The following is a 15481-nucleotide window of genomic DNA, read 5'->3' as shown; positions in this document are numbered from 1 at the left end:
TACAAGACTGTGCGTGTGTGTGTGTGTGTGTGTGTGTGTGTGTGTGTGTGTAGGCCCTCTGAGACGGGGGGGCCTCGTGCGTTGCTGGCCCTTTAAGAGCAGCGGGAGGAGGCGCGCAGCATCTCGGCTGCGGTGTTTTTGTCTCCTTCTCTGTCAGTGAGCGCTCCTCCCGGGCCGAGGCGGCTGAAAGGATTCTCCACCGGACAGGTAAGCGCCGCTAAATGAACTTACACCTCCTCTCGGTGGAAGCTGTTCCCCCGGTTTTTCTCTTCTCCAAACTGCGCTTTGACGCGCTTTTTACGGCCGAGAGGCAGGAGTGGGACTTCTCTTTTGTGGAGCGGCGGTCCTGCCCACAGCCCCCCGGTCCTCTTTCTCAGAAGTAACGGGTCCTTTTATGCCCAGAAACCCCACTCACACGCTCATATTTCTGCTCAGTGTTGCTTTTTTTAGTGCTCTCACATGAGTATTTTGCGCGTGTTTGGAGGAATGTTGGAGCGAGTCGCTCCTCCGGCGCGTGCCTTTTTGTTCAGAGCATCATCGGAGGCTCGCCGCCGAGGAGCGCATCAAGCGAAAAACCCTAAAATATTCATCATACTTTGAAAAAAAAAAACTCCGAATGCCTATGTCACAATCATTCGAGTTTTTTTCCCTCTTTGGTTTATGTGTTTTCCATTAATATTTCTCTCATACGTATTCACCAGCCGCCTATAGGCGTTATGTTCATTACATATGGTGCGTTTGCTGACCTCAACTTTAGTCGGATGACTTGACTTTCATCCATCAACACCAAACTGCTTGATTATTCCCCTTCACCACTTTGACTCAACTTTCTACTTTTTTTTTAGAAAAAAAAACTTTTCTCCCACGTGTGTTTCAAGAATGCAAACAATCCAAGTTTTTAATTAATTTTGGGGAGTTAAAAAAAAAAAAAAACTTGGAAAAAGATGAAATGAGGCCGGTGAGACTCTTGGGAGAGGGCTGGGTCCCGCTCATCCTGAGAGTTTCCATTGCTTCCAGATGTTTCTGGCAGCAGCCCTCACTTTCTGCTGGACCTGCCAGCTGTGGCTGGTCAGCAGCCACTCAGGAGGGTTTGAACAGAGACGCACATCAGCAAGGCCAGCGATGGAGGATATCTGGGTCAAAACACATTTTCTGAACCCTTACCTGCTCTTGGTCATTGATTTCTCAGATAAACTAATGATTTAATTAGCAAAATGTTTAATTGAACGTTTCTTCCAAACATGTGGTGGTACAAAAGGTTTAATGTTGTCATGTTGTTTTCATGGAGAACATGCAGAAGTTGGCAGGAAGTGGGGGTGTAGTCATCGGTTTGCTACACTGCATCATACAATACACCACTGTAATGCTGTTGTGTAATGGCCTGCTGGCTGTGTTAAATCACATAGCAGCTGCATGGCACTCACATGCTCTCTGTCTTGTTGTCACTGTGGCCTCTTGGAGCAGAGATTCGTGGTTTCGATTTGTAGTGGAGTATTCAGTTCAGCCTCTTTCAAAACAGTGAACAGCACTATAAAAATACATTCAGTGACTGAAAAGTTTGAAATCAGCTATAAAAACTGAATATACCCCTGTGCAAAATACTTATTAGTTTGATTTTCTAAATAATTTACCATCAGATATATTAAAATAACTTCTTTGTTATTGTGTGATTTACTAATCATGGTGAAAATCCTCCTCCTGTTTGGGGACCATCTGGACTCCCATGAAGGACCTCTGGGAGTTTCCCCAGACTGTGTCCAGGTGGAGTTCCCCTCAGATACGTTTGCCTCTTTTTGCAGGAATGTGATCGTCTCATCTCATTACAGCGCTGGGACCCAGGGGTGCCACGGTGGAATGCAGGGCTGTAAACCCCCCATTTGCACAGAAGGCCACACGCCGGGCATTTAAATGGTTTAGCGTGGCTAATGAAATTACACCCTGAACCTGCAGGAGACTGCCTGTCACTGTCTGGGGGTCGACTTCAGATTAGCTTCACCGGACAGTTTTACTGCAGGATGAATGATCTGCTCTGGTAAAACAATATTACTTATTGCAACGTCTTTCCTTCGTCGCTTCATATAAGGATCGGTAAGGTAGCGTTTATTTCTGTTTTTATTGAAACTGGACATTCACATTTTGATTCAGAGTAGTACAGGAGTTCAATGCAGCCATTTTTCTAAGACAAAGGCGAACCTTGTGGAGCAGACTTCGAATGACTTTATAAGGAATGGATAGGAATTACTGGGCTAACATGGGCCTGATTTGGTCAAGACAGAAAGCTAATACTCCTTCTTAACTGTGTTGATTAAGAAAACAAGCTCGGGGATGTTTCATGTGAACATACGGACAAATTCTGGCTTTGGAGGCACTACAGACAGTAATTCATTATCTTCCTCAATAATCTGGCTGAGCTCTTTTAATACACTAATCACTCTGTAAAGCCAGATGGACTTCTCTGTCCAGTAAACAACTTTGAGTCATCGCTGCAATGTTTTTCGGGCGCTTTTCGGTCGTCTCTGTGTCCTTAGGGCCTTTTGATCGGCAGTAATCAGGAAGTAATTGATAAGATTCCTGAGAGGAAACCACTTAACAACATCAGCACCACACTATGATTGCTTCCTCTGCTCTGCTGCGGCGCCCGCTCAGTGCCACAACACGCGTCGACCTGATCTTTCGACCCCGGCGCTGCTCTGACCGGCCCTCCGACACACATCTCATAGCCGTCTGGATTCCGTCCTCCTCCTTCCCAGACCCCTCCACAGTTCCCCTTCAAAACAAAGCGGCCTCAGCCTCTCTCTGTTCGCCATCAGCCTTAATCCCCACCTCCATGACTGCTCAGGAATTTTCTCCCAAATGGCTTTTCTTTTTCTTTTTCTTTTTTTTTTTTTTTTTTTGTCTTTTTTCCGGTGCCGCTCCTTGCTGCTCTACCCCACCCTTGCTTAGTTTCCTGTTGGAGGTTAGCACAATGACCAATAGCAGACATGGCGGGTGTTTACTCTGCTCCTGTTCCAGGAGTAATGTGAGCCGGCCTGCCCCTCCTTTTGGCCGTCGTCTGGCGAGCCCCAGACGGCTTCGGCCCCGCGCCGCCGTCTGCTCCTCCAAGCCACCGCTGCTAATGTGAAAAACAGGGCCCTCCTTTCTGCTCGAAGGGCAGCGAGTCCCGGCGGTGACATCCCATCGGGTCATGATTTCACTGTCCCAAGCTGAAAGCCAATATTAGTCAAGAACCGCATTTCGCCGCATGAGAACTGACTTTATTAGCATGTTGATGTGAGATCATGTGCGCCCGTTCCACTTGGTGAAGGCCCCTTCTGTCCGGCAGTGACGTACGCCGTCCAGCCACATTATGCCGGTGACAGACGCCTCCTGTAGCTCCTGCGTTTAGCATTCTTCAGCTCTCCAGGAGAGAGATTTGTTATAATTTTTTTCCCCCCCGATTTATTATTCATCCAGGACCAGTTGGCTGAATAAAACCATCTGTGCTGCGGAGAGAGGCTGACGGAGAAGTCTCGGTGGATACATCAGCAGCCGAATTTCCTCCTGGTATCTCTATGCAACATTAAAAAAAAACCCACTGCGCAGCGACATGAGGCCTCTGCGCTGCGTTACTCTGAGGAACAAAACAATAAGCTTTATTTAGTGAGACAAAGTGCCGTTTGTAGTTTGGATTCTCTATTTTCGATCTATTTTTAGGGGAGGAATGCACAAATGGTGGTAATCTTTGAGGCGGAGCCTTTTGAGATTATGAGGAAGGGTCTTCGGCGACTTGATTTACTCAGTGAGGAGCGCTTCTGGCCCCTCGATGGGATCTCTTTCTGTTGTTTCTGCTGCTTCGCAGCGGCAGCACACTCATTGTGGTGTCAGCGTTGGGGTTTGCAGTGATTCATTCGGTTGAAAACAGACGTGTTCTTCTCGTTTGAGAAGTTTCCATCTAAAACTCTCAGCAGCTTTTCTCTATTTTTTTTTCTTCCCTCCCCCTCCTTCTTTGCAGATTTGCCTTTCCTTTCCCTCATATTCCCACCCTCCCTCAAACACTGTACCTCTTTCCTCTGTTGCCCCTGCGCCTTTTCTTCTCCTCCTAGTTTATGCTCTCCTTCTCCTTGTTACTCTTTCTCCTGGGCTGAGAGGAAGTCACTGGTTGTTTCTGCGTCCCCAGGGAACAGAAAGACGAAGCTCCCTTTCCTGTAACCCTTTCTTCGTCGGACCTCAAATTATCATCTCTGTTTTCGCAACATCAATTACTTTGGTATGACAGCGACACATAAACTAACAGAACTGATAACTTGAAAGTTTTTTTTTTCTTCTTTTTTTTTCTCTAAATCAGACCGAAAGTTTCAAGACTAATTAAAGGCAGTTAAATCTCTTAGTTTTGACATTATCTCCGACCTTACCTGAATAAATCACTCTAATGGCTGCAGCTGTATTTGCTGATCTGTGGGAGTCTGGGGCCTTGGTCGGTGCCGCTGTGTTTGAGTATCTGTGTGTTTTCATCTGTGTTTTGTGGGAGGCGGTGGGAGTTCGGTTTGTCTCCTCGGTAATGTTTGGTATTTATCTTACTCAAGTATTTGCCGGTTCAGTGTTATAACTAAACACTAATTGTTTTTTCTTTTTTTTTTTTTTTTTTTTTTTTTAAATCTTAGTGCTTGAGGGAAAAACCTTCCTGATGCTATATAGCTGTGGATATATGCATTTCCTGCAGTATTTTTCAGCAGCTGCAGCACTGGCCTGTCAGCTTTGGGGCTTCGGGCTCTTCCACATTCAGACGTCGGACAGTTTGCGCCACTTCTGCTCCGTCTTTTCACTCTCTGTCAATGTGTGGGTCCATAACAACCCTTCATCAAGTGTTTGTTTGTTTTGAGGCGAAATTTCCTCACCACACACACACACACACACACACACACACACAGACACACACATGCACATACACACACACACACACACACTGTTCCCCTCTGTCTCTCTCCGCCTGGGATGCCCCTCCTTGTTTTCTATTAGAACCAGCTGTGGAAGTAGCGGCTGAATGAATGGCTCTTTGTAATTTGGCTGTCGTTCCAGCCTAAAAGATATGCCCACCCCGCACCCCCCACCCTCCGAGCGACTGGCATGACAACTCTATCAAACAATGGGCCGAACAACAGCGAGACTTGTTATGCCGTAAAGCAAAAGGTCACCCACTGGTGCGTTTTCGAAGCTGCGAGACCTTCGGAGAAAATGTCGACCGCAGCAGCCCGACTCTGAGAATCAGCAGATGCCGTCATGTCGCTTTATCTACTGGACACGCACGCACAGAGGTGAAGCGTGTGTCATCCATAAAGGCTGATGAAGAAGGGCGCCCAGGTGATGACTTTTCCCACCAGACCGCAGGGTGTGTGAGTGTGTGTCTGCACCGCTGGATTTGGGAGTAAGCAAACAGAGCGCGTTGCCCAATCACATGGCAGGGAGGCTCCCGCTCCCAGCCTTGAATTGATTAGAGCGCCTTGAACTGGAGACGCGAACAGGGGGCGGGGGGAACGTTTTCCTGCAGCGCTGCGAGGACAGCGCTCGCACATGGGGCTCGGGCTTCGTCCACAGCGCGGCACAAAGGAGGCCAGGGCGTGATTGGCATCTCATGGAGGCATATTGTTCACATCCGGCGTGTCAGTCAAAACCACGAGATTGTTTGGGAATGCTTTTGCAACCTGTGTTTACCCTCCCGGGACGGGCTGCTCTTCTGTAACCTGTTACAGTCTCTTTGTCAACAACTCTGAGCTCTTTCAGTGGAGTTTTGCCAAAACTCACCTGCTGTCTGTTTGTCCTTCATTTTAATTCTCTAAAGAGTCCAAGCTGAAGTTCCTTTTTATTTCCTCTGTTCTGTCGTGCAGGTGCTGACTGTAAAGGAGCGAGGAAAGGAAGGGAGAGCAAGGAGCCCAGGGAGGAGAGATCCGTCCTCTCAGCACAAGCAGCTGGTATGAAGCGGAAAATAAAATCTCTCTTTTCCTAATTCGCAAACCATTCCCAAGCCTGAGCAAAATCGCAATCACCGGAGGCCGAGCGTCAGTCAGGCAGTGGAAAAATCCATACAGATCCTCTCTGGTTGGAGGAAAGAGCGGTATTTCTGAGTTAGCAATACTGGGGTTTAATCCTTTGTAATGGCAATAATAATAAGGTGACTCAATGAATGGAAGCAATGAGTTTGATGAACTTGGGAGATCTGACCTCGAAATAAAGCCTGGCTCTGTAAATTACTCCTCAGGGTGGTCTCAGTCCTCTGATACACCTAAAGCCCGTGAGGCTGTTTATACACGCTGTAAATCAGACCCACTTTTAAGCCTCCAAACGCAAAAACTCAACAGTTTGAGCAAATCTGAAGCTTTCCAGCGCGCACGGACATAAACGAGTGTGTGAGCCCGCTGAAGTCACAGTGTAATGCTGTTATTCTCATGCCGTCTTACAGGACATACCACAGACGTGTAATTTGTGCTGGATGACCTGCATCCCACCCCCCGAGGGCTGCCTTAATCTCAATAGCGCAGAATGGAGGGAGTAGACAGGCGATCTTTGCTTCCTCCTCCAGTGTGGTATGCGGCTGGATGAGGTGGAGGGGCGTAATGGGGGCAAAACGTTTGTCCTGGAACAGGCTGGCTCGGAGAGAGCCGTCCAGAGAATGGCAACATGGCGCCGGGGAAGGCTGAACACTGTTTCTGTTCAGATGTCATCTCAAAGGAACTCTGTTTAAGAGCTGAGAAAGCGAGGGGAAGGTCGGCCGTACTCACACACTCGAGGGGGTGGGGGGGAGCGCATACAGACACGCTAACACGTCCGAAACACCCAGTGAGCCGTTCCCGGAAAAGCAGATGTGGAGGCCATGATGGCGTGGGCGTTCTGAGGGGGTGATGTGGGAGGAACGGCTCCCAGAGAGGCAACGAGGGAGAAGACGTTTCCCTCAAACTGAACGTGCGTTTGAACGAGACGAAAGCTGTTCTTTCCTACGGAGATCCAGCGGACGACGTCAACTCTGAAGTCTGCTGGGCTGGGACGTTAGATCGCCAGCTCTAATTATATCCCATCAACTGTCCGCCGTCAGTGCCGTCCTCCGCCCTCCTCAACCCACACACAGTCGCTCTCTCGCACGCTGTCTCCCTTTCCAGGCGCTCCTCCTCCTCCTCCCCTCGTCTGGCTCCCACTCTCTCATACATGCAGTCATACCGAGGCCTCGCCGTATAACACACTCCACTAAATCAGCCCAACACTTTCACTATAGATAAACACACGCTCAAAGTGTGGAAAGCAGGGAGCCAAAAACTTTTCCTTTGTAACGCGGTGCATTTTTCAACCCTCTGTTCTGGAGCGTCTGATAAATGCCTCGTGTAGAAGTGAAAAGATCGTCGGCTTAGTTGGCCCGGCGTAGCCAATCAAATCGAATTCAGTCTTAGCACCGCGAGGGCGAGGAGAGCCCTCAAGCCGTGTCAGCTATATATGTGCATTCGTGGAGTGTTTCCATGACTCAGACGTGTGTGACCATCTTGGTATGGGGGGGGTGATGAAGGGGTACAGATAAGAAGAATCACACTGAGAAATTAAACTGACTCCAGCACTTCAAAAATACCAAGTAAATTTAGTCACTGTTTCCAAGTGCCCTACTTTTCACATACGAGCAAGCAACGGCAAGGGTCACGAGATAGATAGAGGGGGAGAAGGGAGAGACAGAGAGGAACTAAAAAAAAGACATAAAAAAAGGTCTCGTACTGAAGCAATCCCAAAAAAAAAAATGGAGTGAAGGTTCAACCTTTGCTTTAAAAAGCTGCTAAGGCTGTTTAAGTGGAGAAATCTGTGCAGGGCTTAAACATTACGTCCACTTGTTCGCACGAGGTGATGACCTAGAAAGTTAATCTTTTCCCAGCTAAAGCAAACTCAAAGGCATCCGTGTTGTTGGCAGCATATGAGAGAGAAAAGTTAAAGCAGCGAAGATGTAAGTTTTCATCGATTTGTTGCGTCGTCTGTGTAGAATTAATGCCTCAGTTAAGCGTGGAGCGAAGGAAAATGTGGCGAGATGAAACCTCCTGATCGTCAGCTGACGTGGAGAGCGGGAGAAAGCAGCAGGAAAAGCTTTTAAGAAAACTAAAAGGGGGCAAACAGAGCAGAAACGTGGGTTGAGAGATGGGGTGAAGAGCGACAAAAGAGAAAGAAGAGAGACTGTCTGTAAAGCCCTTCAATCGAGCGGCGAAGTTAGCGCGCACAGATGATTCCTAATAAGGCTGTAACTGGCAAATCTCTGTGCTGGAATCAGCTGCCAGGAAACTTTCCCCCCGTAACTCCTCTTCGCTATGAACAGAAACAAATACACAATCGACTGTGACCCAGTAGCTTCCAGAAAACGAAGGGCTATAATAAGGGACAGAGGCGGCCGAGAGAAACAGAACAAGTATTTCTGACCATCGTATGAGCTGAAACAATATGGTTGAAAATAGCATCTGATGTCACCTTTTATTTATACCATTTTGTGTCACAGCATTGCTTTTTTTTTATTACTTGGGGAGAAATAATTTCTACTCCCATCTTGCAGGTGAGAGTTGGTGTGTGACGGAGAGGCAGCCAGCGGCTCGTCATGGCTCAAGTGCTGCACATGGACCCCGGCTTCCCAGGTGCAGCGTTTCAGTTTGTTTTTACTGGCAACATTCAGCACCGTGTTTAGAGAGCTAATTCATTTTGTTAGGATTCCAACTGTCACACAACTTGTGTGTAATTTAATAGTGTGCCTTGGTATAAACCCCACTCAGGGTCTGGTTATGGTGAACTGCATCGTTCCACTTTGGACTTGGATTAGTTATTGTTTTAGAGTCCAGATATAAATACACGGCAGCTCAGAGCTGACGCTGTTTTGTTTTGAGGGTTTTTTTTTAATAGTCTGAGCCCAAGATAAGACGTGGATTTCTGTTTGTTTAAAGTTGATTTCCTTCCCCCTGCAGGAAAACTCAACCCGCCCGCTCACCCTTCACTGCACACCAAAGAACCCGAGGCCCCCTACTCAGTGGAGACCCCCTATGGATACCGTCTGGACCTGGACTTCCTCAAATATGTCAACGACATCGAGAAGGGGAACACTATCAAGAAGGTGCCGATCCAGCGCCGGCCCCGCTATGGCTCCTTGCCACGTGGCTACGGCTACGCCGGCTCCTGGTGGACCTCCACCGAGTCGCTGTGCTCCAACACCAGCATGGACAGCCGCCATTCCTCCTTCTCCTACTGCGCCCCGGGGTACCACACCATGCAGAGGCCCAACTTCAGCACCGCCCGGGTGGAGAAGACCCTGCTGGACGCTCGCCGGAAGCTTGAAGAGGAGAAAGAAGGGCGGAGATTCTCCAACCTGGGAAGCATGCACAGCAGCGTCGCGGGCTCCAACACGTCCATCAGCAGCGCGCACAGCTTCAACCGGCAGCACGGCGGGGGCGGGACCTTCACCCCGCTGAGTTCCGGCCTGTCCACTCCAGTGACGCCGACCCCGGCCCACTTGCAGCACGTCAGGGAGCAGATGGCTGCGGCCCTCAGGAAGATCAAGGAGCTGGAGGAGCAGGTGAAGACCATCCCGGTTCTGCAGGTGAAGATCTCGGTGCTGCAGGAGGAGAAGCGGCAGCTCAGCGTCCAGCTCAAGAGCCAGAAGTTCCTCGGCCACACTCTGGGGTTCAGCCGGGGTCGCCCCCGAGGGGAGCTCTACATCGACATCCCGGAGGAAGAGGGGAACGCCGGAGCGAAGAGCAGCAGCAAGCCGGCAGAGCCGCTGTCCCCCTCCGTCCCCGAGGGCTCCAAGCAGGACTCGGGCTGCGAGATCGAGGACACGGTGATAGTGGGCGGAGCGCGGCCCGACGCCAAGCGGGAGGTGCGTACCATCGGGGTTGGACCGGAGGACTCGCGGGGGTGTCGTCACGTGGGGGTGTGGGTTCGGGAGAAGGATCTGGGCCTGCTGCCTGAGACGGAGGCTCTCAAGGATCAAGTGGGCCAGCTTGAGGGCCAGCTAAAGAGGACAATGCAGGAGCTTCAAGCTGCGCAGCAGCAGAGCGGCGCAGCCCGGGAGGGACCTCAGGCGGAGCACCCGGTCATGACCACGAGCACGGGCTGGCAGGAGCCCACCGGCTGCAGCCTGCACACCCTGGTTAGCTTCACACAGCAGCCGCAGCAGAGGGAGCAAAGGACTGTGGGTATCCAGGTGTACACGCTGGAGCAGCCGACGGTGGTGGAGGTGGGCACGCTGCTCCGAGCAGAGACCTGCAGCCCGCTGCCGCCTCAGCCGGCCGCGGAAGGACACCAGAGAGGACAGACGGAAGGTCTGAGTTCAATCACAAGTTCACAGCCGAGAACACAGAGTTACACATTAGATTGTACATTTTTTACAGTTTCTCATGAATTCTTTGACGCTAACACGTCTTCTTCCCGTCTCTTAGACGGTCCCGTTGATTTGCCGCTCGCCGTCAGCTCCAAGCAGGTACGCGACGTCCTGAAGAGCGAGCTGTCCACCTCGGTACCCGTCGCTAATCCGGCCGTCGCCGTAGCGACTGGCAATCAGATTGTTCTGGCGCACTGCGAGGAAAACAAAGCCTGCCTGCGGGCATCCGACGACTCCATCCGCTCGCAGGAAGGCTCGGCTCAGGCAGGTCTGTGAAGCTGAAGTGTTTGACCCTCGTGATGGACCACTGTTCGCACCACATCACGAGTCGCCCTGAGTGTCTGATCGCTGCTGTGCTTTCCAGACTCATCTCCCCAGTCCTCTTTGAGGTCCATCATGAAGCGGAAAGCAGAAGGCGAACCGGGGTCTCCCTCCACAAAGAAGAACCTGCAGTTCATTGGAGTCAATGGAGGGTGAATATCTCTCACTGCAGACCAGCTGCTTTAAACCAGAGCTTGAACTCACAACTTTGTAGATATAAATACACACTTGTGACACTTCCCTCTCCAACAAGAAAAAGTGAAATGCGCTTTGCATTCCTTGTATACAAGAGCATCTATAAATGTTTTGCTTTTATTTCTGCACTTCAAGCATATAAACTCAAAAATATCAAGCATTTTAGTTGATGGATGCTTGTTAACTGAAAATATCTTATGTTTAATCATTATTCCAGTTTATTTGTAATAAATCTGAAAGTCTAACATGTAGGACGTCTTTGTCTTGCAGCTACGAGTCCACGTCGTCTGACGACAGCAGCAGTGAGAGCTCGGATGAGGGCAGCGACTCCAGCGAATATCATGAAGCCAGAGAAAAACTGCCAGAAACGGCGGCCCAGCATCAGCAGAAAACCCCCAGCGCCGCCTCCCCGGCCCAGGAAAGCACCAGCGTACCTCAGCAAACCGTCGGCAAAACACCGGCCGCCATTCCAGACTCGCAGCAGAGTCCCAGCCAGCCGGCGTCTGCAGGGGCGCCGCCGCCGCCGCCGCACAAAGCTCCCCAGTCACCGGCCGCGGACGCCGCCGTGCAACAATGTGCCTCACAGCCACCAGCGTCAGATGTCACCCCGCCCCCCTCCTACCCGGCCAACACTCCTGCCTTTATAGAGACTGTCCAGCAGCCGTCGGACAAGCACAGCGTCGCCCAGGCGGCCGCTTCCACCCCGTCGAGCACTGAAACCACTTCGCACCAGAACTCCATCAAACCTGCTCTTCCCTGTGTGACTGAAACCACTGAGATCGCCTCCCAGCAATGCACCGTCCACTCCGAGTCCACGCCGGCCGCCGACAGCGCCGCAGCCTCCTCCAAGCAAGTCAGGTGAATATTCCCACAGCGATTAGCAGGCCGGACGTGAGCAGCAGCTGACGTCTCTGTCTTCCTGTCAGGTTGGAGCTGAGCGACAGTCTGAAGTCGGCGCTGTACGGCCTGCAGAAAGCCCTCGGGGAGCCCAACGCCTTCAGCCAACAGGCAGCCGTACGTACTGATTCTAACTCACTTTATTTAAGCAGGTTAAAGCACTCACTGTTATTACCCCGCTCCAGGAAATCCAACAAGGTCCTCTGTTTAGACAAATCACACTGGAAACTACTTGAAAATTCTCTTCAGAAGCTGTGATTAGTCACAGAAAAGGATATTATCCTCACTAACAATACAAAAGGAACCGTGTCAGAATATAACAGACTTTCCTGCAGTAATCCTCCTCCATCAGTGGTTGTTTTCCTCACTCGTCCTCTTCCTGTCCGTCGTCAGAGGGCGGCCTACACCGCCGTGCTGCAGGAGTGGCTGCGCGTGTCGTGCCACAAAGGCGCCAACACGGCCGTCGTCAAGGCCTACATGGACGCCTTCGCCGCCGTCTCCCCGCAGCTGCTGGAGTTCGTCATCAACATGGCGGACGGCAACGGGAACACGGCGCTCCACTACACCGTCTCGCACTCCAACTTCCCCGTGGTGAAGCTGCTCCTCGACACGGGTGAGCAAGTTCTGTAGCAACTCTGGTACCAATGATGAGCAGCAGATTCTGTTTGTTTGTTTTCTCTGATGTCACTTGAGATTTGTGTGCGTGGTCTCTCCCTGTCGTCGTTTGTGCTGGCGCTGTGTCGCCCGTCATTCTGACCGGCCTCGCCTCCCGACAGGCTTGTGTAACGCTGACAAGCAGAACAAGGCGGGCTACACCGCCATCATGCTGACGGCGCTGGCCGCCTTCCACTCCGACAACGACCTCCAGACCGTCCTGCAGCTGCTGCGCACCGGAGACGTCAACGCCAAGGCCAGCCAGGTGCGCCCCCTACTGACCCTCGGGGTTCGCCGCAGTCGGACGTCCGTCATCTCCCAGTCGCGTGACGGCTTCTCTGTGTGCAGGCGGGGCAGACGGCGCTGATGCTGGCGGTCAGCCACGGCCGGGGCGACATGGTGCGGGCGCTGCTCTCCTGCGGCGCGCAGGTCAACATCCGCGACGACGACGGCTCCACCGCGCTCATGTGTGCCTGCGAGCACGGCCACGTGGACATCGTGCGCCAGCTGCTGTCGGTGCCGGGCTGCGACGCCACCCTCACCGACAACGTAAGCAGCACGTCCTCGTCTGTCTCTCGCTCGTGCGAGACCGGCCTGCTCACTCTGTCGCTCGTGTCGCAGGACGGCAGCACCGCTCTGTCCATCGCCCTGGAGGCCAGTCAGAACGACATCGCCGTGCTTCTCTACGCCCACCTCAACTTCGCCAAGCCTCCTTCTCCGGTGAGTCCCTTCAGGAAATCAGGAGAAAGAAATCATTCCGCTCCAGAAGATCATCGAGGTTCAGAAATTCACCAAAGTTTTCAAACTTGTCATTTTTCAACTCCGTTTCAGACCAGCTGTGAATTTAATTCAGCAGATTTGAAAATCAACCTCCAAACAGTGATGGATTAAATCCCAGGGACTCAGCAGTAATCCGTTGTGTTTTCTCTGTCCAGGTTTCACCCAAGTCTCCTCTGTTGGGTTCCTCTCCTCCCACCGGAGACCTGAAATGAACCGCAGCAGCAGATTTTCCACACGCTTGTACATCGGTGTAATTAAGAGTTTGTTTGTCGTCACTCTGAATAATTTAAGTCCGTTATCATGCCTGCCAGCACCGTGGTTATCCATCGCTTTTTGTGCACACTGATCTTTGATTTTCTGATCCCAGTTGTAGTTTAAACATGTTTGTATGTGTGTGTGTATGTGTGTGTGTGTGTGTGTGTGTTTGTGTGTGTGGAACATTTTAACATACTGAACTGTCCTGCACACATCAGTCTTTGTCATGAAGTGTCGGCACTGTATCATTCAAAACTTCCACCAAATTTCCTCACGCGGTTATTTTTTGCGATCCACTGTTTATCATTACGTTTTAATGTGTAGCATCACAGTCCAGAACAGCAGCCACTCCTCTCATAAGTGTCCTTGCATCAACCAGCTCCCTGGTGCTACAGAATATAACAATGAAAGTTTCAACGGTATGTCAATATTTATACACAGAATTTATTTCCACTAGAGTATTTTTGATATTTTGTTTTTTTTTTAATTCTGACCGAATCAAGGATGTCTAGATATCACAACTTATTGCATCCTTTTTTTTTAAAAAATCACAAAACAAACCTTAATTTTTTATATGTTGAGCACAGTCCCCAAAGATAAACTATCTTCTTTTAACTCTGTGACACTGTATGTTGTGGCGATAACGTTAACGTGAGCTACAGGAAGAAAACAGAAGCTGCCATTATTCCCTGAAGGCTGAGGTACTGCAGTGTTTTTATTTTTATACATGAAGGTATTTTGGACGGTTGCGAGTGAAGATTAGACTGTAGCTATGTTTGCTCTGTTTTGTGCTGATCATAGGATTTAACAGGAGGAAAGACTAAAACGTGCTGGAGACTCATCAGGGAAGCAGAAAGTGAGTGATTTGGGTCTGGAAAGGAAGTGTAAGATATGAATATCAAAATAATATATGTCGATATAAACTGGTAACTATTATGCCCGAGGTGGATCTCCTTGAACAGAAGTGCGTAGGCTATTGATGTCAAAAAATTTCTATTCCTTTTTGAAAATGTTTTAGCAATTTTCGTATTCTCTTTTGAACTATTAGATTTTTATAAACTTTCATTTGTTTTTAATTTAAGCATATCTTTTTATACATATAGACTTTTTAAGCCCACGCCGATTTTATGTAATCGCACAGCTCATTAGTTCTTGTTTTATGTACGATTTGACAGTGTGTGTGTCTCTCTCTTAATATTTTGTGCTTTTTTGAGAAACTATAATAAATGTGGACCACATGTTCCAGGATTCTCTGTGTGTGCCTGTTAAACACAGTCAGGTGATGTGAGGTACACATGTTTTTGATTTTGGATGCTGCTTTTGTTTCGAGCTCAGTCTTTTGTGCACATTGGAGAAAATTCGGGAGAGGTCGATATAAACATATTTTTTCTTTACCCCCCCCCAACATAGAAAACTTTTTCACTACTCAAGTTTATGGCAGCTGTATTTTTGTTTGAAATTATAATTTTATAGCATCTATTTTTGAAGAAAAAAATGGGACTGGACTGAAGAATGCAAGTTCAGGACTTTTAGATGTTTTATGACTTTGAAATACCAGAATTAAACAGATACAGTGTATTATTTGTATCCAGCTGAACTGGGATTAAATCCACCTTCCTGTCTGCATCAGATGTGGAAGAAAAGATTTAAAGACTGTTGAGAGAAAAAAAACTGTAAAGAAGCCATGTAAGTGCTTTTTTTTAAAAATGTATTCATAACAATACACTGTAAAAGGCTTATTTTCTCTGGACGGTTGAAGGAGGCAGTATATGGCTGTCCCTCCATGTGCCACTAGAGGGCGCTCGTGCACTGTTTGTGACTCTGATCCCTATATGCTTTGAGCACAGTCAAACGTCAACTTCTCGACCACAGGGCCAAAATGTGAAAGGTTGTGTAACGATATATGAGAATTACACAAACTCACACAGTAATAAGTACATAAATGACTTCAATGAAATTAAGCTTTTTGGGTCAAAAGGCATGGACTTAGAAAATATCCACTTCATATCCATATAGGTTCAA

At 49.3% G+C, this 15481-nt stretch overlaps 1 protein-coding gene across 1 annotated transcript; it reads left to right on the top strand.

Annotated features, from left to right (window-relative positions):
* The first annotated feature begins 122 nt into the window (after positions 1–122).
* On the top strand, positions 123–14707 carry kank2 (KN motif and ankyrin repeat domains 2). Its single transcript, XM_030089910.1, has 13 exons — positions 123–207; positions 5862–5945; positions 8543–8621; positions 8946–10298; positions 10416–10625; positions 10722–10830; positions 11144–11731; positions 11800–11887; positions 12164–12383; positions 12547–12689; positions 12773–12973; positions 13046–13144; positions 13360–14707. The coding sequence occupies exons 3-13, from the start codon at positions 8585–8587 to the stop codon at positions 13414–13416; spliced, it is 3105 nt and encodes a 1034-aa protein (XP_029945770.1). The 5' UTR covers positions 123–207; positions 5862–5945; positions 8543–8584; the 3' UTR covers positions 13417–14707.
* The last annotated feature ends 774 nt before the right edge of the window (positions 14708–15481 follow it).

The sequence above is a fragment of the Salarias fasciatus genome, chromosome 4, assembly GCF_902148845.1.
Source record: "Salarias fasciatus chromosome 4, fSalaFa1.1, whole genome shotgun sequence".
NCBI classification, from domain to species: Eukaryota; Metazoa; Chordata; class Actinopteri; order Blenniiformes; family Blenniidae; genus Salarias; species Salarias fasciatus.
Note: the sequence above shows the minus strand (reverse complement) of the source record. Positions and strands in the feature narration are given on the sequence as shown.